The sequence below is a fragment of the Carlito syrichta genome, unplaced genomic scaffold, assembly GCF_000164805.1.
Source record: "Carlito syrichta isolate Samal-C Ts95f unplaced genomic scaffold, Tarsius_syrichta-2.0.1 Scaffold308837, whole genome shotgun sequence".
In the NCBI taxonomy this organism is placed as follows: domain Eukaryota; kingdom Metazoa; phylum Chordata; class Mammalia; order Primates; family Tarsiidae; genus Carlito; species Carlito syrichta.
In genome coordinates, this window is record NW_007252933.1 from 161,786 (window position 1) to 185,083 (window position 23,298).

At 37.7% G+C, this 23,298-nt stretch overlaps 1 protein-coding gene across 1 annotated transcript in view; it reads left to right on the plus strand.

Moving 5' to 3' along the window:
• MGAT4A (mannosyl (alpha-1,3-)-glycoprotein beta-1,4-N-acetylglucosaminyltransferase, isozyme A) overlaps positions 1-22,967 on the plus strand; it is a 126,127-nt gene extending 103,160 nt beyond the window's left edge. The window contains exons 12-15 of the mRNA XM_008066048.2: positions 10,469-10,547; positions 11,209-11,275; positions 21,819-21,931; positions 22,062-22,967. Coding sequence (XP_008064239.1) covers positions 10,469-10,547; positions 11,209-11,275; positions 21,819-21,931; positions 22,062-22,088 — 286 coding nt within the window. The 3' untranslated portion in view covers positions 22,089-22,967. The remainder of the gene's footprint in view (positions 1-10,468; positions 10,548-11,208; positions 11,276-21,818; positions 21,932-22,061) is intronic.
• Positions 22,968-23,298: the final 331 nt, after the last annotated feature.

Genomic DNA, 23,298 nt, shown 5'->3' on the forward strand with positions numbered 1-23,298 from the left:
AGAAATGTGATTGTCTTTTGCACATTTATTTTATCCCCTGAGACTTTGCCAAAGTCCTTTATCAGTGCAAGGAGATTTTTGACAGATTCTCTTGGGTTTTCAAGATATACAGTCATGTCGTCTGCAAAGAGAAATAACTTGACTTCCTCTTTTCCTGTTTGGATACCCTTGATCGCCTTCACTTCTCTGATTGTTCTAGCCAGGACTTCCAATACTATATTGAACAGGAGGGGTGAGAGTGGGTATCCTTGTCTTGTTCCAGTTTTCAGGGAAAATGTTTCCAATTTTTGTCTGTTTAGGAGAATGCTGGATGTGGGTTTCTCATAGATGGCTTTTACTATTTTGAGGTATGCTCCACGTATGCCTAGATGTTTGAGGGTTTTTATCAAGAAGGGGTGCTGGATTTTATCAAAAGCTTTTTCTGCATCTAATGATATAATCATGTGGTTTTTGTTTTGATGTCTGTTGATGTATTTAATTACATTTATGGTCTTACGAATGTTGAACCAGCCTTGCATCCCACGGATGAAGCCTACTTGGTCATGATGGATGATTTTTGAGATGTGTTGTTGAATCCGGTTTGCTAGGATCTTGTTGAGAATTTTAGCATCTGTGTTCATCAAAGATATTGGCCTGTAGTTCTCTTTCTTTATTGGGTCTTTACCTGGCTTGAGTATCAATGTGATGTTAGCTTCGTAAAATGATTTGGGGAGAATTCCATCTTTCTCAATTGCCTGGAATACTTTCAGTAGGATTGGTATCAGTTCCTCCTTAAATGTCTTATGGAATTCTGCTGGGAAGCCATCTGGTCCAGGGCTTTTTTTGTAGTAGTTTTCTTATTTCGTAGTCGATTTCCTTGATTTTTATTGGTCCATTTAGGGTCTCAGTTTCTTCTTGTTTCAACCTAGGCAGGTTGCGTGATACCAGAAAGTCCTCCATTTCCTTAAGGTTTTCAAGTTTGTTTCCATACAAGTATACATAGTAGTCTCTAATAATCTTTTGTTTTTCTTCAGGGTTGGATGTGACTTCATCTTTTGTGTTTCTGATTGTGTTCATTTGGGCTTTTTCTCTCTTTTTCTTGGTCAGTCTAGCTAGGGGACCATCGATCTTGTTTTCAAAGAACCAGCTTTTCGTTTTGTAGATTTTTTTGTACTATCTTTTTGTCTTCTGTGTCCCGGATTTGGGCTTTTATTTTGGTGATCTGGATTCTTCTGCTGAAGTTAGGGTTTTGGTGGTCTTGCTTTTCCAGCTTCCTTAGATGACTTTTTAGACTGTTAATTTGTGATCCTTCCATTTTCTTCATTTGCTTTTGTAGAGATATTGTTACTGTAGCTTTCATGGCATCCCAGAGATTTTGGTGAGATGTTTCTTCATTTTCATTTGTTTCCAGGTATCTTTTAATCTCTGTTTTGATTTCATCATTGACCCAGGACTTGTTTAGCATCATGCTGTTTAATGTCCATGTCTTTGTGGGTTTTGGGGGAACCTTGTTAGTGTTGATGTTTATTTTTATTCCACTTTGGTCCGAGAAGGTGCATGCCAAAATTTCTGTCTTTTGAAATTTGTTTATGCTTGATTTATGGCCAAGGATGTGGTCGATCTTAGAGTACGTTCCATGTGGTGATGAGTAGAATGTATATTCTGTGGTTGTTGGGTGGAGTGTTCTGTAGGTATCAATTAAGTCCATTTGGTCAAGAGATGCATTGAGGTTCTGGATCTTGTTACTGACTTTTTTGTCCTAATGATCTGTCTAGGGTTGTGGGTGGGGTATTAAAGTCTACAGCTATGACAGTGTTAGAGTCAATATATTATTTGAGTTTACCTAGAAGCTGCTTTATGAAAGTTGGTGCTGTGTTGGGTGTATATATGTTTAAGATGGATATTTCTTGTTGATGGATTGAACCTTTTATCATTATGTAGTGTATCTTCTGTATCTTCTTTAATTTTTGATAGCTTAAAGAGTACTTTGTCTGAGATTAAGGTCGCGACTCCTCCTTTCTTTTGTGTTCCGTTTGCCTGAAATTTTGCTTCCCATCCTCTTACTTTGAGTCTGTGAGTGTCCTTTCTAGTGAGATGAGTCACTTGTAGGCAATATATTGTTGCCTGGTGATATTTTATCCATTTTGCCATTCTGTGTCTTTTCAGTGTCCATTCACGTTCAGGTTAATTATTGAAATGTGAGAGTTGATCCCTATCATGAGGTTCTTATGGAGTTCCTGTTTGTTTATTGTCTTTCTTTTGGTTTTGAGGTTGTTTCATGTGTGTTTTTAATCTTTTTCCTGTACTCTTGTGGAGAACATTGTTGTTCTTTTTTCCTTTTCTTCTGTGTTTAATACTTTTTAAAGTTTTTCTTGTAGAGGTGGTCTGGTGGCAGAGTAAGTTCTTAGGGATTGGATATCTGGTAAAGATTTTAATTCTCCCTCACTGATGAAGCTTAGCTTGGCTGGGTAGGTTATTCTTGGTTGAAATTGTTTATCTTTTAGAACTTTAAAGATAGGGCTCCAAGCTCTCCTAGTCTGAAGAGTTTCTGTAAATAAATCTGCTGCTATTGTAATTGGGCTCCCAAGGTAGGTAATCTGACCTTTTTCTCTTGCCTCCTTTAGGATTTTTTCTTTTATACCTACTTTGGTTAGGTGAATTATTATGTGTCTGGAAGTTGATCTTCTCATTTGTTGTCTTGCAGGGGTCTTCTGAATCTCTTGTGTTTGAATTTTTGCATCAGTGATGAGATGAGGGACATTTTCTTAAATAATTTCATGGAATATTTGTTCCAGGGTGGTCTCTGTCTCTCTTTCTGCCTCAGGAAGTCCAATTACTCTTAGGTTCGGTCTCTTGAAGTAATTGCTCATCTCTTGAAGGTTTTGTCCTGTTTTTTTAGGCTTCTTTTCTATGTTTTTGACAGTTGGGGTTAGTTCTATATTTTGGTCCTCAAGCTCTGAGATTCTTCTGCTTGGCTAATTTTGCTTTCCATACTTATCAGTTTGTTATTTATTTCATTTACAGTATTCTTTACTACTGTTATCTCAGTTATCAACTCCTTTCTGGTTCCTCTTGTCTCTCCTCAATTCTTTTAAATCTCTCTATTAATGTCTTGATATCTGGGTTGTAGTTTGAGACCCAGTCATTCTGGGGGCTCTTCATTGTTTGAATTCCGCAGTCTGTTTTCTCAGTGTCTGACTTCCCAGGGGTCTGTGAAAGACCCATATTCTTCGTTTGACTTTTCTTTATTTGTGTAGATTTTTCTCTTCCTCTTTCCCCTCCCCTTCTTTAATTCTGTTTTTCAGGGAAGGTGGGGTTGCTTTTACTTCTTTTTGTTCAATCTCCTGTTCTTCCTTATGAGGATCCTCTGGCTTTGTTCACTTTTGAGGCTGGACTGTGGGCTGGAGGCTGTACTTTTTGCAGTTTTGAGATTTAATTGAGGGGGAAACTGTGATTCAGAATCTATCTTCAGATCCCAGTATCCACCAACAGGTGTATGGGCTCCCTGGAACCCACTTCCCACTGCCTTACAATTTGTTCATGCAGTGGGGTTTAGATTTGCTCGCTGGAACAAAAGGAGGTAAGGAAAAGGAAAATAATGGGGGGGGGTCTAGAGGAAGTTGGAGAGAGAGAAGAGTAAGGGAGAAAACAGACATACATACTGACTAACAAATGAAAAGAGTCACAAGGCCAGAAAAGAGTAAAAAACAGACAAAGAAAATTCCCTAAAGCATTCTGGTAATTGCACAAAGACAGTCCAGTAAAATCATTCCTTTTGATGTGTTTTTCCCCATTATAAAGGTAGTCTAAATCAAAAAGCAAACAAAAGTGAACAAAACAAACAGTCAAAACAATAAAGTAAAAAATCCAAATAAGAAACCAGACTAGGCCTGGGGTCTTTCCTGAGTGTCTAAAGTCTCTTCAGCTCTGATCTCTAGCCCCTCCCCTTTGCTCTTATTTGCAGGCAAACAGGATTATTCATAGTTTGGGTTAGTTCCCTTGGCTTGCTGTGTGACAGTCCTGCCACACACAACTGAGTTGTTAGTGTCTGATTCAGCGTAGGGGAGGGGCCTATGTCTCCTGTTTTGGTGAAGCTATCTTAGAAAACAAGGTGGAGGCTGCGCAGAGATATGTGGGGCAATGTGAGTCTCTGCCTGGAAAATGGCTGTAGTGGATGGCTCCTCTTTCGCAGATCCTTTCTCTCCACTCCTCGGCGCCCCAGCTGATGAGCTATGATGATGGGTGACGAAGGTGTGTGTCTGGCATCAGGCACTAGGAATCAGCGAGGCAGCTGGGCCCTGCAGCTGGTGTGCGACAGGTGGCCTGGGGTGGAGGAGGGAGCTGGGAATTCCCCGGAGCCAGAGCCGAAAGCCACTACTGTTGGGCACCCAGCAACGGCCACAGCAGCGTCTCCTGCAGAGGCCGCAGTGCGATGGAGGCAGTTTGCTGCAGGGGAGTGGGCACAGCAGCGGCCCCCGTGTAGGCAGCGGCCGTGAGAGTGCATGGAAGTGCTCTCAGGAGCCAACCTCTGTGGAGATCTTCACAGTTCGACTTATTCCGTAGCCATCTTGCCGAGCATCCCCAGCGGGCTTTTTTGGGGGCAGCTTTTTTGGTTTGCTCCTGTTGGCATTTCCAAGTTGCCAGGTTTGTCAGCTCCAAGACTAGAATGTATGTGGACTGACAGTTAAGTTTGTGAACTCATCCTAGCAAAAGTGACACATACCTCATTGCTGACTATCACTATGGTCACCTTCAAAGCACTCCCCTTGGCAAGCTATGTACCAATGCCAGTGCCTCATCCACCCATCAAAGCAATTTTGGAACTCTTTTTCTAGAATGGCAATCAGCTGTCGTTGTATTACCCTTGATGTCCTGAATGTCATCAAAATGTCTTCCTTTCAATATTCTCTTTGCTTTTGGGTAAAGAAAAAAGGCACTGGGAGCCAGATCAGATGAGGAGAGAGGCTGTTCCAATACAGTTATTTGTTTACTGGATAAAAATTCCCTTAATCAGTGCTGTGTAAGCTGGTGCTTTGTCATGATGCAAGAGCTCCTTCAGTATCATTTTTTGCACACACCCTTAGTATGCCAAGATTTTCAATTAACATTTTCTCTATTGATGTTTATTTGGTCTGCTACGCCTCTCACAGTCAGCTGACGGTTTTGACACACAATTTGATGAATTTTTGCAATGTTTTTGTCAATTCTGCTTGTTACTGGTTGTCCTGACCTCTCTTCATCAGTGATGCTTTCTGCTCCCCCAGAAAAATGTTTAATGCATGTGTATACTGCCATTTTCTCATGCATTAGCCCTATAAACTTAGACTAACATCTCCTTGATTTCACTTCCATTCTGCCAAGTTTAGCAAGAAATTTTATGTTTGTTTGTTGATCTAATTCAAGTTCGAACATTCTTGTGATAGCACACAAAAACATGGAACAACACTAATTAATGCCAGCCAGCAAGACACCGCCACACATCAACACAAACACAGTTGTGAGACTGTATACCAAAGTTATGAAACCTTATTGAGTTGTTTGTCCAGTGCTGCCAATGTAAGCTCATGGTGGCAAGTTCACAAACTTAATTGTCAGACTCATATGAGGCAAAAGAAAAACTCAGGAAACTCACCACCCTGTTGTTGTTGGATCCTAAGTTTCTAGCCAATCTGTCTTCTTCTTTCCACCTTCTAGAGTCTTCTTCTGTTTGTCTAATATACAATGGCCAGGGTTTTTAGTTGTACTTAGAGGAAGGAATAGAGAAAATACATGTATTTCACCTTCCCAGAAATGGAAATCCCAAAAAAAGTATTTACTTTTATTATCAAGAAAATAGAAAAATATATATGTTTGTAAATAATGAAAAAATATCCATCAAAGAATCTGTGAAAGAACTCTAATACATGAGACCAAATTTCATTACAACAAATACTTTTACAATAAACCTCTGTAAGGTAATATTAACATGCCCCAGCTTAGGGCACATTTCTAGTGAAACATTGTTCTCCTAAAATTATATGGATACTACATATGAGTTTTCTTGGTGTTCATGGAAACACCTACCCTTCCTAGGATAGAAAAAAGGAATCACTTTAAAAAATTTTTTCTAAATGTTTAAATATGGTATCTTTTTAGGAGAACCTAAAAACTTGGCTCTGTTGCCTAGACTGGAGTGCAGTGGCACAAGCATAGCTCACTGTAACCTTTAAACTCTTGGGCTCGAGTGATCCTCCAGCCTCAGCTTTCCAAGTGGCTGGGACCATAGGTACACACCACCATACTTGCCTAATTTTTTTATTTTTTGTAGAGATAGGGGTCTCGCTATGTTGCCCATGCTGGTCTTGAACTCCTGGTCTCAAGTGATTCTCCTGTCTCAGCCTCCCAAAGTGCTGGGATTACAGGCATGAGCCACCATACCTGGCCAGGAATCACTTTTTGATTTCCACAATAACTTATTTGCTGAGAAGGCAAAAAAGCAGAAGTTGTATTTATCAATACAGAAATGAGGTGTTACCAAAATATTTTCTGACTGTATAATACAATATGTGTTCATTATACAGAAACTTTAAAGTATGAAAAATCAGAAGAAAAAAAAAACAACCTTGGGGCCACCATTGTGACCATATTGACACATTATTTTCTTGGTAATTCTGTGTACTTTCTACTTTGGATTTTATTCTATATAATTTTATATCTTACATTTTTCATCATAAGCTTATCATATATAATTCATAAACATTTAATTTATTTCATCTAATGGTAAACATCTTAAGTGGTATTGAGTTTTTCACCATGAATAATCAATCATGGGGTAAGCATCTCTGAATCAGTCTGTCTGAGCTCCACATTATATTCATGGGCTCTTCTAGTGGCTTCCCTCGGCCTATTCTTTTACATCTTCAGCTGAAGTATGGAGTCACCCATGGTTATGCAAATCAGCATTTCAAGTCAGGGATATATTTTAAGAAAGTATCTCTCATCTGAAAATGCTGAAAGTAATTTTTGGTGTAGCTTAGAAGGACCTTTTATCAGGGTTTCCCTATCCTGTTTAACATTTGAAGATCAAGTCTTCATCACAGGTGACTTCTGTCCACAAATGCCCTACTGTAACTATGTCATAATCATACTGTAACCAATACTTGCCTGAGTATTTTTTTTCTTGAGTTGGAGCCTCACACTACTGCCCAGACAGGAGAGCAGTGGCACGCTCATGGCCACCGCAGCCTCGACCTGCTGGGCTCAGGTGATCCTTCCATCTCAACCTTCCAAGTAGCTGGAACTACAAGCACACGCCACCATGCCTGGCTAATTTTTTGATTTGTTGTAGAGATGAGGCCTCACCAAGTTGCCCAGATTGGTCTCAAACCCATGGGCTCAGGCAATCCTCTCACCTCGGCCTCCCAAAGTGCTGGGATTATAGGTTTGAGCCACTGCTCCCGGCTGGCTGAGTATTTTTAATATGTAGGGTACTTTTTGTCAGTTCTCATAAGCTCCTTGGGACAGTCATGTGAGGTTGGTGGTAATGTCTGCTTTCTATAGACAAAACCTGTGCTCAGAAAACTGGGATAACTTGTTAATGGCGAAGATCCTAGTAAGTGAGAGACCCAGGATTTGGACCTAGGTATTTTCTGAGTCCTAAACCTAAATTGTTAAACAATTAACTTGATTAACTTTAAGTTAGGTTTAGACTTAGACTTTGTACATGCAATATAGTTTCTACCCTTTCCTACTCACACATGCTTACTAGTTTGTTTTCAGAGTATCAAAATATAGAACATTATACTCATACTCAGAATGTATTTTAGATTGATCACAATATTTTATATAACTAGTCATTATTCAAATGTTATTTTAAATTGACAAATGGAATTATTTGGATATCTGAAAGAGGTTAGTTTACTTTCAGTCTACTAATACAATTGCTTTTATTGGATAAAACAAATCTTTGAACTTGCCATGCCTAGGGGTCATCCTAGTGAAAATTTTCTCCCATACAAGATAACAGTAGTATTACGTAGGTGCTACAATTTTGGTTATTCATGGCAAGAGGTTTAAATATTTAAAGCATTAAAATGGGCAGAAACTGGAAACATTTCCCCTCATAATGGGAACAAGACAAGACTACCCACTCCCACCCCTCTTGTTCAACATTGTGTTGGAAGTCCTAACTAGAGAAAAGACAAGAGAAGAAAATCAAGGGTATCCAAACAGGAAAAGAGGAAGTCGAGTTATTCCTCTTTACTGACAATATGATTCTATACCTCAAAAATACAAGAGAATCTGTCAAAAACCTGCTTTCACTGATGAAGGACTTTAGTAAAATCTTGGGGTACTAAATAAATGTATAAAAGACAGTCACATTCTTATACACCAACAAGCAGGCAGAGAACCAAATAAAAAGCACAATCCCATTCACAGTAGCCAAACACACACACACACACACACACACACACACACACACACACACACACCACGAAATACTTTAGCATCTTTCTAGCCAGAGAAGTGAAAGACCTTTACAATGAAAACTACAAAACACTCCTCAAAGAAATCCAAGAAGACACAAACAAATGGAAAAATATTCCATGCTCAAGGATATGAAAAATCAACATTGTTAAGATGTCCATTCTACCAAAGGCAATCTACAGATTAAACGCAATACCCATTAAATTACCTGCATCATTCTTCTCAGACCTGGAAATGACAATACAGAAATTCTTATGGAAACATAAATGACAACAAATAACCAAAACAATCCTTAGCAAAAGAAACAAAGTGAGAGGTATTATGCTTCCAGACTTCAAACTTTACTGTAAGGCTACAATAATCAAAACAGCCTGGTATTGGTACAAGAACAGGCATATAGACCAATGGAACAGGATAGAGATTCTCAAAGCAAAGCCTTAATTTCTCAACCAACTCATCTTGAACAAAGCGCCTACCAACAACCACTGGAGAGAGGAGAATGTATTCAGTAAATGGTGCTGGGAAACTGACTGACCACATGCAGAAGATTGAAGCCCTACCTATCACTCTAGAAATGATACACCAAAATCAACTCTAAATGGATCAAAGACCTATATGTAAAACCTCAAACTATAAGAAGCTTGGAAAATGCAGGAGACACCCTTATGGAAATTGGAACTAGCAACCAATTCCTGATCAAAACCCCAAGTGCCCATGCTGTAAGAGATAAAATAGACAAGTAGGACCTCATCAAACTGAAAAGCTTCAGCAAAACCAAAGAAACCATCAAGAGAGCAGGGAGACAGCCCACAGACTGGGAAAAAATATTTGCCAACTGTATATCTGACAAAGTCCTAACATCCAGGATCTACGAGGAACTCAAACATGCTGAAAGAAAAAAAAAAAAACAGCCCCAATAAAAAGTGGGCAAAAGACATGAATAGACACATCTCAAAAGAAGATATACAGGCAGCCAACAGACATGAAAAATTGCTCAGCCTCACTAATCATCAGAGAAATACAAATCAAAACCACATGGAGATACCACCTAACCCCAGTAAGAATGGCCATCATTAATAAAACAAACAATAACAGATGCTGGCAAGGATGCAGAGGAAAAGGAATTCCCACTGCTGGTGGGAATGCAAACTAGTTCAACCTCTTTGGAAAACAGTGTGGTGATTCTAAAAGAACTAGACATTGACCGTCCGTATGACCTAGCAATCCCCCAACTGGGAATATATCAGGAGGAATTAAAAGCATTCTACAAAAAAGATTCCTGCACATGCATGTTTATTGCAGCACTATTCACAATAGCACAAACATGGAACCAATCATGCTACCCATCGAAACTGGACTGGATAAAAAATGTGATACATTTACACAATGGAATATTGTGCAGCCATAAAGAAAGGCAAACATATGGACTTCGCAGCAACTTGGATGGATTTAGAGTCGATCATACTCAGTGATCTGTCACAGAAACAAAGAACAGAATACCACATGTTCTCACTCATAAGCGGACCCTGAACATTTACCATAATACTATAAGAAAGGGATTGGCAGTAGTGGGATACTGCCGGGGTGGGGGTGAGGGGGGGACACAACATCAGTAAGGGTACCTGACCTCAAACAGCAAAGTGGGGACCAAAGGAAGGCCAAAACGTTATGTGTACTATGACCACTTGTATACCTAATCCTGAATCATACCCCACATCTTTAAAATAAATAAATATTTAAAACATTATAGATAATAAAACTGTCATCCTTTAAAAAATATTAAATACATGATTATGTTAAGCAGCAAACATAACTTTTTGACAGAAGGAATTAACATGTCACCTAGGGTTTGTACTCTTAAGTTCTTCACAACTATTCAGAATACATACTGTGCAGTTTATTAGTTCTAGAGTTGTCCACTTTGAGTAGGTAGAGTCTTGTTTAGAAAAGCTTACTCTGAGGTAAAATCATTTTCTTGAATCTTTATAAAATCATTATTTTTATATTTACATTTGTGTTTCAGTTACTTGTTCCACAGTGGCAACCAAGAACACCCAGGAGATATTCTACTAAACACAACTGTGGAAGTCTTGCCTTTGAAGGTATGACTACTTTTTTCTCTTATCTTTCCCTAAGAACTAGCATCAGTTGACTTAGTTTGACGCTTTTCTTGTTTATGAGATAAAATTCTCATGACTTGCAGGGATCAGTGGTGAGTAATATTAACTTTTTTTGAAATAGGAAACACCTGGTATATTGGCCCATTTGTCTCATTCATAGAAAGAGCTTTTATTTTGTTTTCTCTTGGAAAATAACGTGGAAGTTTCTACTGGGAAAAGAAATGAAATCATTATTTTACCTTAGGGTTTACTTACAGTTTGTATTTTGAGTCCCAAAATGCCAGGTGGTTTTAATGCCTGTTGATTAACATGTGAAGTAATTTATTGGTCTCTGAGGAATGCTTAGATTTCTTTCAAGTTAACGCATATTCCTCCGTATATGTTTTAATAGAAAATAATCTTATATTAAATTGATTGAATGTTTCATTTTCCAGCCACTGATATATAAAGATTCAAATGGTGATTTACAAAAACAACTTCGACTGATAACGTTTTTACAGCTCAAGACTGAGATGACATTTCTCTTTTTAAAGATAACTGGGCCACAGACTCCACTTTCTATATATTAAGATGTATTTATAGCTTGTATTTATTTTAAATTGAAGGAATTATTTGTCAATTTAATGCTTTTGTTTTATTTTAGAGTGAAGGTTTGGAAATAAGCAAAGCAACCAAAGACAAACAATTAGAAGATGGCTATTTCAGAATAGGTAATATCTACCTTAGAAAAATATCCTTTATTTTTCTGGACTTATTCCTAAAGTACTTCTAAATTATTTTCAGATGTTGAGCAACTTGAGGATTACAGTTACCAATGTACACCAAGTTTTATTTGTTCTTGCATTTTAGTACTTCCCTTGACTATCTTGACCTTCTAGGATTTCAGACAGCAGGTTTACTCACTAGTTCCTCTTTCTTTCTCTGTCTACCATGACCAGACTGATAGAGTCTGCCTTCGGCTGCCTCCTACTGGATGAGCTTAGCTACTCTCTGGTCTTAGGTAACATTCATATGCCAGAATCTGTGCTTCTGCTCTGCCTCCCTCCTGAGTGTCACATCTGTATTGAAGTGTCGGATGTAGCTGTATACTGGGTGGCTATATACATTCCTGCCATGAACATCTGTAACAGATGTTTCTTTATTGGTTACCACAGGTTTTACTGTCCCTGTTCATTTAGTTGCCTAACTCTAACCTTGGGTCACCCCATCTTCTTACTATCCATTAGCATAAATTCTGTCCATTTTTCATCTGAAAGTCTTGAGTCACCCTGTATGTGAGGGGGCTGTATGCCTTCTGCCTCCATTTTAGAACCAGAAAAGGGACTGCATCTCCCTGAATCCTTTCATTGGCATTCTAGAGCCACTTCAGTCATTTTTCTAAAATATAAATATAACTCTCTTGACCTGGGTAAAGACCTTTGTGACTTTCTGTTATCTGATTCCTTACCTCCTACCCACGTTCACATCTTGTAACTTTCCTCTTGCTCTTTCTCTCTCTCTTAGCCTGAGACTACTGTCCTTCTAATTAGTGCCCTGTGTTCTATAGACAGCCATGTCTCTAGCCATTTTCTCTACCAGAAATGGTCAATTATTTCTCCTCCTAATAAATGCTTTCTCACTGTTAATTAGCCAATTTGGTCGCTCTTCTTCTCTGTTCTTCAGACCATCCTTTTCTGTGTGTGCCTTTTCTGAATAATCATGTTTTACAGCTCTGTTCTGTGTACTCACCCTGGAAAGGGAGGGGCAGTGTCTCTCATATGTGCCTTGCAGTTAACAAAGGGTCTGTCACTTGGTAGAAGACGAGTCAGTGACCAATGATTATATACATTTGCTTTTACTTAAAACAAATTAATGCTTTTCTTAGTATAAGACAAAAAAGAATATTGGTCAGTTAACCCTTTGCACTCAGTATCCCCTCTGAGGTGACATCATAAATCTAACAAACCACTTGGATGTCCCCTCTCAGGGGACATAGCTGGTGATTATACAGGACAAAGTTAGGCCACTGAAAATTTTTCAAAAATGTGCTTCCTTTAAGTTTTCCATTCAAACTGAATGAAAAATCAAATAAAGAGATGGAATATATACTGAGATATGATCAATCAGTTGAGAAGTGGTTTTCAGGGATCACGAGTGTGTCCTTCCACATCTTTTTCGAACTACAGACTGGACAATAAATTACATATTATTAATGTGGGACAAAGAAAACTAGACTGCATTGTTTACTTGAATAGGAAAACACCAGGTGGAAGATATCAAACAAATTACTATTGCACAACATGTATCAATGAACTTGCAATACATGTTGGTGACTGTTTCACATGTGACCACAAGTTAGAAAAATATAAGATATAAAATTTGGTTTTTAGCTATAAACAAGTTCCTAAATGTTCCAAATTCCATTGTAAGCTAAATATCATGACAATAAAATTATTGATTCTAACGCTATACCATTTAATATGAAGTGATTTGGTTTTCACTATTTTGTAAACAAATGTGGTCGAGTTGCTGGTAGGTGATCCATGAGAGGTATCTGAGTACAAAGAGTTAATATTGTAGGTCTACAGGATAAGTACATTTTTATAGCTGGAGTAATTTTTACATTAGGAGAGAAGAACCATGTTCAGCTGTTGCTAAAGGCTTGCATAATAACCCTGACTAATTTCTGTGTAATTTTGGTGGATGGATGAGTTTAGTGATTTTCATATTTGGGCTATATCAGCCCATCTCTAGAAATGTACATAAAATCAGCTGAGTATCCAAGATATTTATTACCTCATTACCTATCAATTATTTGATGTCTGAGAATGTTGTGTTCTAGATTATGAAAGTAGCATAGGAAATAGAGACATCTAATTATTACATATCTCTGCAGTAGTTTGAAGAAAATGACCATTTAAATTATCAACTCATTTGTGCTTAGTTAGAACGAAAAGAGAACTTAAGGATCATTAAACCTATGACCTTATGTAACTAAAACACCCATCAGCAATAAAGAGCAACTGATTTTTTTTCCAACTGGATATAAAAAGTTATGCTCCTTTAAGTAGTAAACTTTAGTGGAATAGTGGTGTGAGGAACTTTGTTGACCTCTTTCTAAATATCAACTATAACTGGTGAAAATGATTTTTTAAATGATTTTAAATGATGATTGTCCTAAGGGCATATAGTAGATGGGGAAACATTTATTCATAAAAAGCTACCAAATCTCAGTAAGAACCTCAAGAGTCTGTGACATCTGAGTCATGATCAGCTCTATTATCCATACCACCCAAGCTCAGTGAGATAGGAGTTCTACTTTCTGCAGAGACAGCAAGAACACAGAACTGTTTCCTGCCAGCTTCTAATCTATAGGGCTGTGGTACTTCCCAGGAAGGGTGGGGTGCCAGCATCCATCCTTACCCCAAGCTCTGTTGCAGAAGATCTAAGCTCTGTTCTAGACGAGAGCAGCTGACATCTTAGGTTTCCTTCCTCTACCCAACCTCCATTCATAGGGCAGAAGCTCTACCTAGGCTCACGGTGACCCTGGTCACCCCCTCTCCAACTCACTGCCTTGGTACACTGGTAGAAGCCAGTCAAGAAAACCAGGGGCTATTGCCACACCCAGTGCTCTGCTTATAAAGCCAGGTGTCACTCTGAGAGAAGGGGCTGCTGACTCTGCCAAAGACTCTGAGCATTAGTATGGAGTTGTTGTCCAGAAGAGAGGCAGGGCATAAGAATAGAGAGCTCTCCCTAAAGAGAGCTGACTCATTTGAAACAGAACTTGGAAGAGTTCAAGGCTGGGAAGTACAATGGAGATTTTGGTGTTAAGCAGTTAGAGGATGGTAGCTACATCCTAAACTGGGACCCATGTAGAAGTTCAATAGGGAGAACTAGGAAAAGAGATAGCTAGTAAGAGCCCTCTTGGGGAGGGAACAAGCTGCAAAGACTGGCCCTGCAAAGGGGCCTGAATTTAATTGGATCAGACTGTGTAGCAACAGAGACCTAATGGTTGACATGATAGGTAGGATAGAAGGGTAGGGCATGCTAGCTAAGGGTGATCTCCTGGCAGGAAAGAGTCCTGTATTCTTGCTGCACCTGCTAGACTACTAGATCTATTTCAGTGGGTTACAGTTATGAGAAGACAGAAGGGTCTTCTGGAGAGTACCTGGGAGAAAGGGCCACTGCTCTGCTGTGGCAGAAGGCAGGCCACAGACTACAGGCCCTTGGGATTCCCTGCAGTGCTAGGAATCTGGGATTCTAGTCACTCATTGGTAATTTCCTCCTTTACTGTTTCTCTTCTTTCCTGTCTTTCAATAGTTATCTACCAGACCGTTGAGTAAAGCAAAGGTTAGATTTGATGTTGAAAGGATCATATATGCACATGGTTCCAGATTTAAAAGGATGGACTTAAGTCTCCTGCTCTTCTTACCCAGTGCTTCCTAGAGTCAGTTCCTGCCATGATTTGTGTCCTCTCTGAAGTGTTCTATGCATAAATACAATATATGAGTATGTTCGTTAAAATTCTACAATCCCACACAAATGATTTCCTCTAAAACCCTGTTCTGCATCTTGTTTTTTCATAGAACAAAATACATGTGCACATATGAAGCATGAACATTTAAAAAAGAATTAAGTATTTTGGATGCACAAAAAAACACAAATAATAATGTGATGAATATCTGTGTATCTACCATCCAGCTTAAGAGTTGCCAGTTTGGTGTCCTTCTCTAATCACTTCTCATCTTCTTCCACCCAAAGATAGCTACTTTCCTGAATTTTGAGATTACCATTTACATTTTACTACATGTATGTAATATATCTCTAGATAATGCAGGGTTATTTTTTGCTTATGTTTAGATTTGCTCTGAATATCTTTCTGTAATCTACAGGGGTTTTTTTCTTGCCACTGTGAGATTCATCAATGCAATTGTGTGTATTTATGACTCATTCATTTTTGTTCCTGTGTAATTTCTCATGGGTGAATATATCACTATCTGTTCTCTTGTTTGGCCATAAAGTTTATTTCCATCTTTTTGTTATTATAAACAGTGCTACTTTGAACACTTATGCACATGTATGAAAGTTTCTCTGCAATGTATGAGGGGAGATTCAAAAAAATGGAATTTATTTATTTTTAAAAATTGTGCATTTATTTTTACATATTTAAACTTCAGTTACCTTCAAAGTATTCTCTGTTGGATGCAATACTATCGAGATACTCTTTCCTATTGAGACACTCTTTCCACTGCTCAGAACAGTTATTGAACTTGTTGATTTTGATACCTTATAGTGCTTCTGCCTTTTTCTGTTTCATCTCTTCCATATCAGCAAAATACTTCCTTTGAGGACTTTTTTCATCCAGGAAAACAAAAGAAAGTTGCTTGAGGTGAGATCAGATGAATAGGGAGGGAGGGTGGGGCATGGAGGCCATGTCGTTTTTGGTCAAAAACTGCTGAACATTCGGCATGGTGTGGGCAGGTGTGTTGTCATAGTGGAAGAACCAGTCACCTGTTTGCCACAACTCAGGATCTTTCTTCTGCAAATCGTGACGCAACCTTCTTAGGACTTCCAGATAAAAACATTGGTTGACTGCTTGATCCAGAGGAACAACTTCCGAGTGTACTACAAGGGGCCCACCTGCCAAAAGATAGTTCCAGGTTTTTTGGGGTCCCCCCCATATACTTAGAAGTAAATCTTCAACTGCATTATCTTCAATTTTATTTTATCTTATTACTTTTTTCCATTCTTTTAATTGGCTGCCTAGAATTCCTTTGTATGAGTGTATCACAATTTTACCAGACTCCTAGTGATGAATTACCTAGGTTGTTTGCAGGTTTTACTGCCATACACACACACACACTCTTTTTGCACTTGTGAGAGTATTTCTGCAGGATGAAATTGCTAGGTGAAAGTGTTTCTTTTTTTCTTTTAAATTTTTTTTTTTTATTTTAAAGATGTGGTGTACAATTCAGGGTTAGGTATACAAATGTTCATTATGCAGGTACCCTTGTTAATGAGGTATGCCCCGCCCTGCAGGCAGATTCCCATTACTGCCAATCCCCCTTCCTTGCCCCCCTCCCAGCAGTTTCCCACTACTGCCAGTCATTCTCTTATAGTATTACGATAATTGTTCAGGGTCCACTTATGAGTGAGAACATGTGATACGCAGTTCTTTGTTTCTGTGAAAGATCGCTCGGTATTATAGACTCTAGGTCCATCCAGGTTGCTGTGAAGTTCATGATTTTGTTCTTCTTTATGGCTACATAATATTCCATCATGTATATGTACCACATTTTTTTTAAATCCAGTCCTCTTTTGATGGGCAGCGCAGTTGGTTCCATGTTCTTGCTACTGTAAACATTGCTGCAATAAACATACATGTACAGGTATCTTTTTTATAGAGTGATCTGAGTTCTTCTGGGTATATTCCCAGTAGGGGATTGTGGGGTCATATAGAAGGTCGATTTTTAGATCTTTTAGGAATTGCCACAGTTTTCCACAGAGGCTGTACTAGTTTACACTCCCACCAACAGTGTACAGGTGTTCCTTTTTGGCGCATCCTCTCCAGCATTTGTTGTTTTTTGAGTTATTGATGATAGCCATCCTGACTGGAGTTAGGTGGTCTCTCAGTGTAGTTTTAATTTGCATTTCTTTGATGACTAGTGAGGCTGAGCATTTTTTCATGTATCTGTTGACTGCTCGTATGTCTTCATTTGAGAACTGTCTATTCATATCTTTTGCCCACTTTGTAATGGGGCTGTTTGTTTTTTTCTTTTAGGCACATGTAAGTTCCTTGTCGATCTAGATGTTAGGCCTTTGTCAGACCTAGAGTTGGCAAATTTTTTTTCCCAGTCTGCGGGCTGTCTCCCCGCTCTCTTGATGGTTTCTTTGGCTTTGCAGAAACTTGTCAGTTTGATGAGGTCCCACTTGTCTATCTTATCTCTTAAGGCATGGGTACTTGGGATTTTGATCAGGAATTGGTTGCCAGTTCCAGTTTCCATAAGGGTATCTCCTGCATTTTCTAAGCTTCTTATAGTTTGAGGTTTTACATTTAGGTCTTTGATCCATTTAGAGTTGATTTTGGTGTATGTATGGTGATAGGTAGAGATCTTGTTTTAATCTTCTGCATGTGATTAGCCAGTTTTCCCAGCACCATTTACTGTATAGAAAGTGTTTTAACACTTGGCAGCTCAGCCTGTAATCCTGTGCCTTTGGGAGGCTGAGGTGAGTGGATTGCCTGAGCCCGCGGGTTCGAGACCCGCTGAGCAACTTGGCGAGACCTCATCTCTACAATAAATCAAAAAATCAGCCAGGCGTGGTAGCGCATGCCTGTAATTCCGGCTATTCGGAAGGCTGAGGTGAAAGGATCGCCGGAACCCAGCAGGTCGAGGCTGCAGTGGCCGGGAGCAACCACTGCACTCCAGTCTGGGTGGACAGTGGGAGACTCCAACTCAAAAAAAAAGAAAGAAAGTGTTTTAACAAAGCTTATTATACTATTTGGCAATTATTTTTCTAATGAAATGAGATCATCAGGTGACGGTATTATATATTGCATTAGTTAATATGTTTCAGGTTCCATGATATTTTTTAGCTATGAATCCCTTGCCTACTTCAATAGTCAATAATAGTTTTTGTAACACATATCCATTACCTTAGTCCAGAACCAAGTATGGAAAAAGTTTTATGAAATAATTTTATTACTAATTTTTCAATAAAAACATTACTTTGGAAGCTTCCAGGGTCAGCATTTACTACATTAATGAGTACAAGCCTTCTCTGCTATGGTTTTCATTTTGAATGTTCCTTGTCTTACCATCAGCATATTAAATATGTTGTGAGACTTGAGAATAGCCTACTGGATAATTTAACAGCACAAGTGTTTACAGATTATGGCCCATGGGCCAAATCTTCCACTGCCTATTTTTGAATGGTCCATGAGCTAAGAATGTTTTTTAAAGTTTAAAAAAAAAATTTAATGATTAAAACTATAAAAAGAACATATTGTGATATGTAAAAATCATATAAAATTCAAATTCCCATGTCCATAAATAAAGTTTTATTGGAACACATGCATTCTCAATTGTTTCATGTTGTCTGTGTATGCCTTTACACTGCAACAGCAGAGTTGAGTGAGTAGCTGCATTCGAGACTGAGGTTGTGTTCTCATGGCCTTGTGCTCCTGCTCAGTGTACTACAAATCACAGTGGTGCATTTATAATTAGATAGTGTTTTGAATGCCACACACACCACCATGCCATGACTTTTAAAAAATTACTCATGATGTCAAAACAAGAAGTAGAGTTTGAGCATAGTGTGTGTATGTGTGTTTTTTTTTTAACATGGTAAGATGTGGATCATTTTACAAAATTAGATGGCAAATCATTGTAGTGATAGCTGTACATTATCACTAAGCACAACAATATTCTCAACTCACAGAAAAGCACTGGTAGGAAAGATTAGAAAATTTAAAATGGAATATCTCATCACAGCAGAATTTCTTCACAAAAATTAAAATGAGGCTGTTGGCCAGGCATGGTGGCTCATTCCTATAATCCCTGTACTTTGGGAGGCCCAGGTGGGTGGATTGCTTGAGCCCAGAAGTTCAAGACCAGCCTGGGCCACAAAGCAAGAGCTCATCTCACCCCCCAAAAAAGAAAAAAAATTAGCCGAGTTTAGTGGTATACACCTGTAGTCCCAACTACTTGGGAGACTGAGGCAGAAGGATCTCCTGAGCCCAGGTGATTGAGGTTGTGGTGAGCCGTGATCGTGCTACTGCACTCCAGACTGAGCAACAAAGTGAGACTCTGACTCAGAGAAAAAGAAGGAAGGTGCAGTTACTAAAGTGAATTTCCAGGTGGATCATTTGTTAGCCAGACAAGAAAAATCACTTACCAATCATGAGGTAATTAGATCATGTTTAATTGCAGCAGAGAAAACAAACTTATTTAAGACTGAGTCTTTCAGCAACAGCAATTGTTTAAAAAGTTGAGGACTTTGAAAGTGATATTAATAGTCAAAAAGCAAAGGTAATTTTTTGAGTGGTTTTCTTGGCTCTTGATGAGTTGGCTGATGTTACTGATATTCAGTTGTTACTTGGAATCTATGCTAAGGTTGAAGTGACTGAAGAGTTGTCCCCTTGAATATTTTGTTTAGAACAACTACAGGCAAGAATATTTTCACACAGCTCAAGAAAACACAAATGCAGTACAACCTGAAGTGGAATCTGCTAAGATGTCTCATAATGAATATGGTAAAAGTATGTGTAGGCTTAGTTGCATACATTTACAAAAGTAATGAAAATATAAGATGTTTAAAGCCCATGGTAGTTATTCAACAGCCAGGTACTTTGTAGATAATATTTGATTATGTCATATATCTGTCACTGAACCAAAATGTCAACACTGAACTTCATTCACTCTCATGGACTTAGCCATCCCAGTTCTGCTAATTCTTGTCAGAAATGTTCTAACTTGCCTTACGACACAGCAGTTCAGTAGCTTAGGGGCGGCAAAGTTCTACTGCAATTTTTTGAGTGCAGGACCAACACTGAATTTTTTTCAAATGAGAACTGCCCTCAACAACATTACCACTTTAAAAATTAGTTTTTACTGCAGACTTGATAGTGTTACACATTCAACCCCAAATTACAAGATAGAATGGTGCTTATAGGCAAAACTTACATTACAGTCACTTTAGTGACAATTAACATTGTTTGAACTCTAAGTTACAATAAGCTGTTTGTACATTTGCCATGCTGTCAAAAATGAAGTAGGGAGCAAGATCTCTATGCCACACAAATTTATAGCAGATACATTTTCAAGCTCAAACTATAGTTCTAGAGTACATTTGGATCTCAGTACAAGTGAAAAAGAATTTTTCACGTTTCAAAATCCATTTAATGTGCATTTGAAGAGTGTTTGTCAGGCCTCCAACTGGAAATGATTCATCTGCAATGTAATAATATACCAGAAGGCCAATATCAAAGAGAAAAAAATTAATAGAATTCTCTAAATATCTTTCAGGTGATTAAAATGCGCCATTAAAATCATGTGTTCGTGGATTGATACCAGTATTTGGCTGTACTTAGGCTGTGTAAAAGGGCATTTCAAAGGCAAAATTTCATTCTAGGTCAGCATTAAAGATGAACATTTGCGATCAGTTTAGATGATAGGGAGTACAACTCTGAACTCCAATTAAATGAGATGTTATCCCCCCCAAAAGAATTACATTCTCCTTAATATACCTATCTTACCAAAAAAGTGTACTCAATTGTTATTACATATTGAATTTCATCATTTAAAATTTTTTGTTTTCTCTCTTTGTATATGTAAGTACTGATCTAGTATCCTTGAGTTTCCTCTTGGCCCACAAAGACTGCCCTTTATGAAAAACATTTGCCAACCCCTACCTTAGAGAAATTTGGCCCAGAATGAACCATTTTCCTGTCATGTTTCTGTCAGCATTTTTTGGTTTTGTTTTAAGGAAGATATTCTTTACAACAAGAAAAATTTGATACAGAACATATGACTTTTTATAGAATTCTTGGTCTTTATTTTTATAGGGGAGCTTTTTTTTTAGCTTGTCATTTATAATGGAAACTGTGAAGAGGGTGCATTACTTTTCATTTCCTTTTAAATATACCCTTGGAAAGAATGCACTCAGATTGAGCCTCTGCTCACGGAAAGCAACTGTATGTATGTCTAATTAAAATATTGAAATGTGTTGTTATTGACTTGGTCTTCAGAGCAGTCAGACAGTACAGAGTATATGGTACAGAGTATATGTTGGTAAGGTTTGGGTAAGTCACAATCTGGTAAAACCTGTAGGTTAAGACGTTGTTGTTTTTTTAACTTGAGTTAATCTAGAGATGAGGTCTGCTATGTTGCCCAGGTTGGTCTTGAATTCCTGGAATCAAGCAGTCCTCCCACGTCAGTCTCCCAGATTGCTGGTATTATAGATGTGAGCCACCAGACCCAGCCTTAAAATATTGCTGATACAAGAGCAAATATATTTTGTGTTTTTTAATTTGCAGTGAGAAACATGTAGCTTTGCCTACTTAAGTACGCTTCTAATATTTTCAGCATACACTACTTCATGAAAAATTGAATAAAAGTTGAATAAAAGTAGAAAGAAAGGGGAGGAAATTACCATGCCCTGTCTAAAGATATCTACTAGAAATACTCAGGAGTATTCCTTTCCTGCCTTAAGTCTGTGACATTTTATGTGTGTTCATCTCAGTCTGTTCAGCAAGTACTGATCTTTATTTTGAAGGAAAATTTGAGAATGGTGTTGCAGAAGGAATGGTGGATCCTGGTCTCAATCCCATTTCAGCCTTTCGACTTTCAGTTATTCAGAATTCTGCTGTTTGGGCTATTCTTAATGAGGTAAGAATATTTTAAATCTGTGAAACAACTTAGATACTATGCTTTTTATTATATTTGGATTTTATATGCAAGGCCTTTTGGAATTGAGAATTAACTACCTTATCATACTTTTCATTATTTTGTGTTTCAGATTCATATTAAAAAAGCCACCAACTGACCATGTACTAAGAAACCAACACATTTTCTCCTGTGAATTTTGTTAATTAAAAATAAGCATGTACCTTTTTTTTTTTTAAGGAAAAAACTTGAGCACTACCTCTTGTGAAATCTACTGTAGATGAGATGATTGTCATTTCCACTCGGACAGTGAGCCTCCCACAATAATTGTATTCATTTGAAACTATGCTGTCCTCCGATTTTAACTTAACTCAAACATTTTACAATTATGGCAGCCTGTTAATATGACTTGTACTATTTTGGTATATTCTAATACATAAGAGTTGTACATATTGTTACATTCCTTAAATTTGAGAAAACTAATGTTAAATACATTTTATGAAGGGGGTACTTTTGAAGTTCACATATTTTACTATTATAGACCCTCTTTTATAGATTATCAGGGATTATATATATAAATATATAAATATACATAAAAATGTTATGGAGTTAATTTATTAGAAACATTTAAGAAGTACATATTTTTGTGCAGTAAATTTTTTGAATCAATACTTTTTTTGAAAATCAGTTACCTTGCTTTTTTAAGTTCTTTCTATATTTTTCTTTGGAAATACAAACATTACAAATAAATGCCATTTTTCAAATGCACTGCCATTTAAGATTGATTATGGATGGATTTCTTAACTGAAGTACTTTTATAATCACAGTGATTCTGAACAAAATATTTTCAAAGACATTTGTCATTCCTTAAAGCCAAAATTTTACAGACCAACGTCCTTCTTGAGGGTTATTTTACTATACTTTGTATGATGCATAGCCACAGAAAATCAGTCTGATAAAGTTTCAATGTGCAAGTGTGATGCATTCAACCCGAGTAATCATAGACTTAGCTTATTATATTTTCTGATGTGTAAAATGACATACTTTTTTCCTTTTTATTCTTTGTCTTTAATCCATGAGTTAGATGCATTATCTCTTTTCTTGTTGATTCGTTTATATCTGTATTCATGAGTTCTGACAAAATGTTTTCTAGGTGATGCTATTGTATGTGTCATAATTGGTGTAATTTTAAAGAAAAATTGCATATTGGTTTCTGGTGAAAGGTGTTCAAACAGTCATATTTTTTCAAAGAGATTTGTTTTGTTGCATTATGAACTTCTAAATAAGTCCCATGTCCAAAATAGTATATTTATTAATCTTAGACATGCGGTTCCAAATAATGTTACTGCTATAAACAAAGAATAATATCA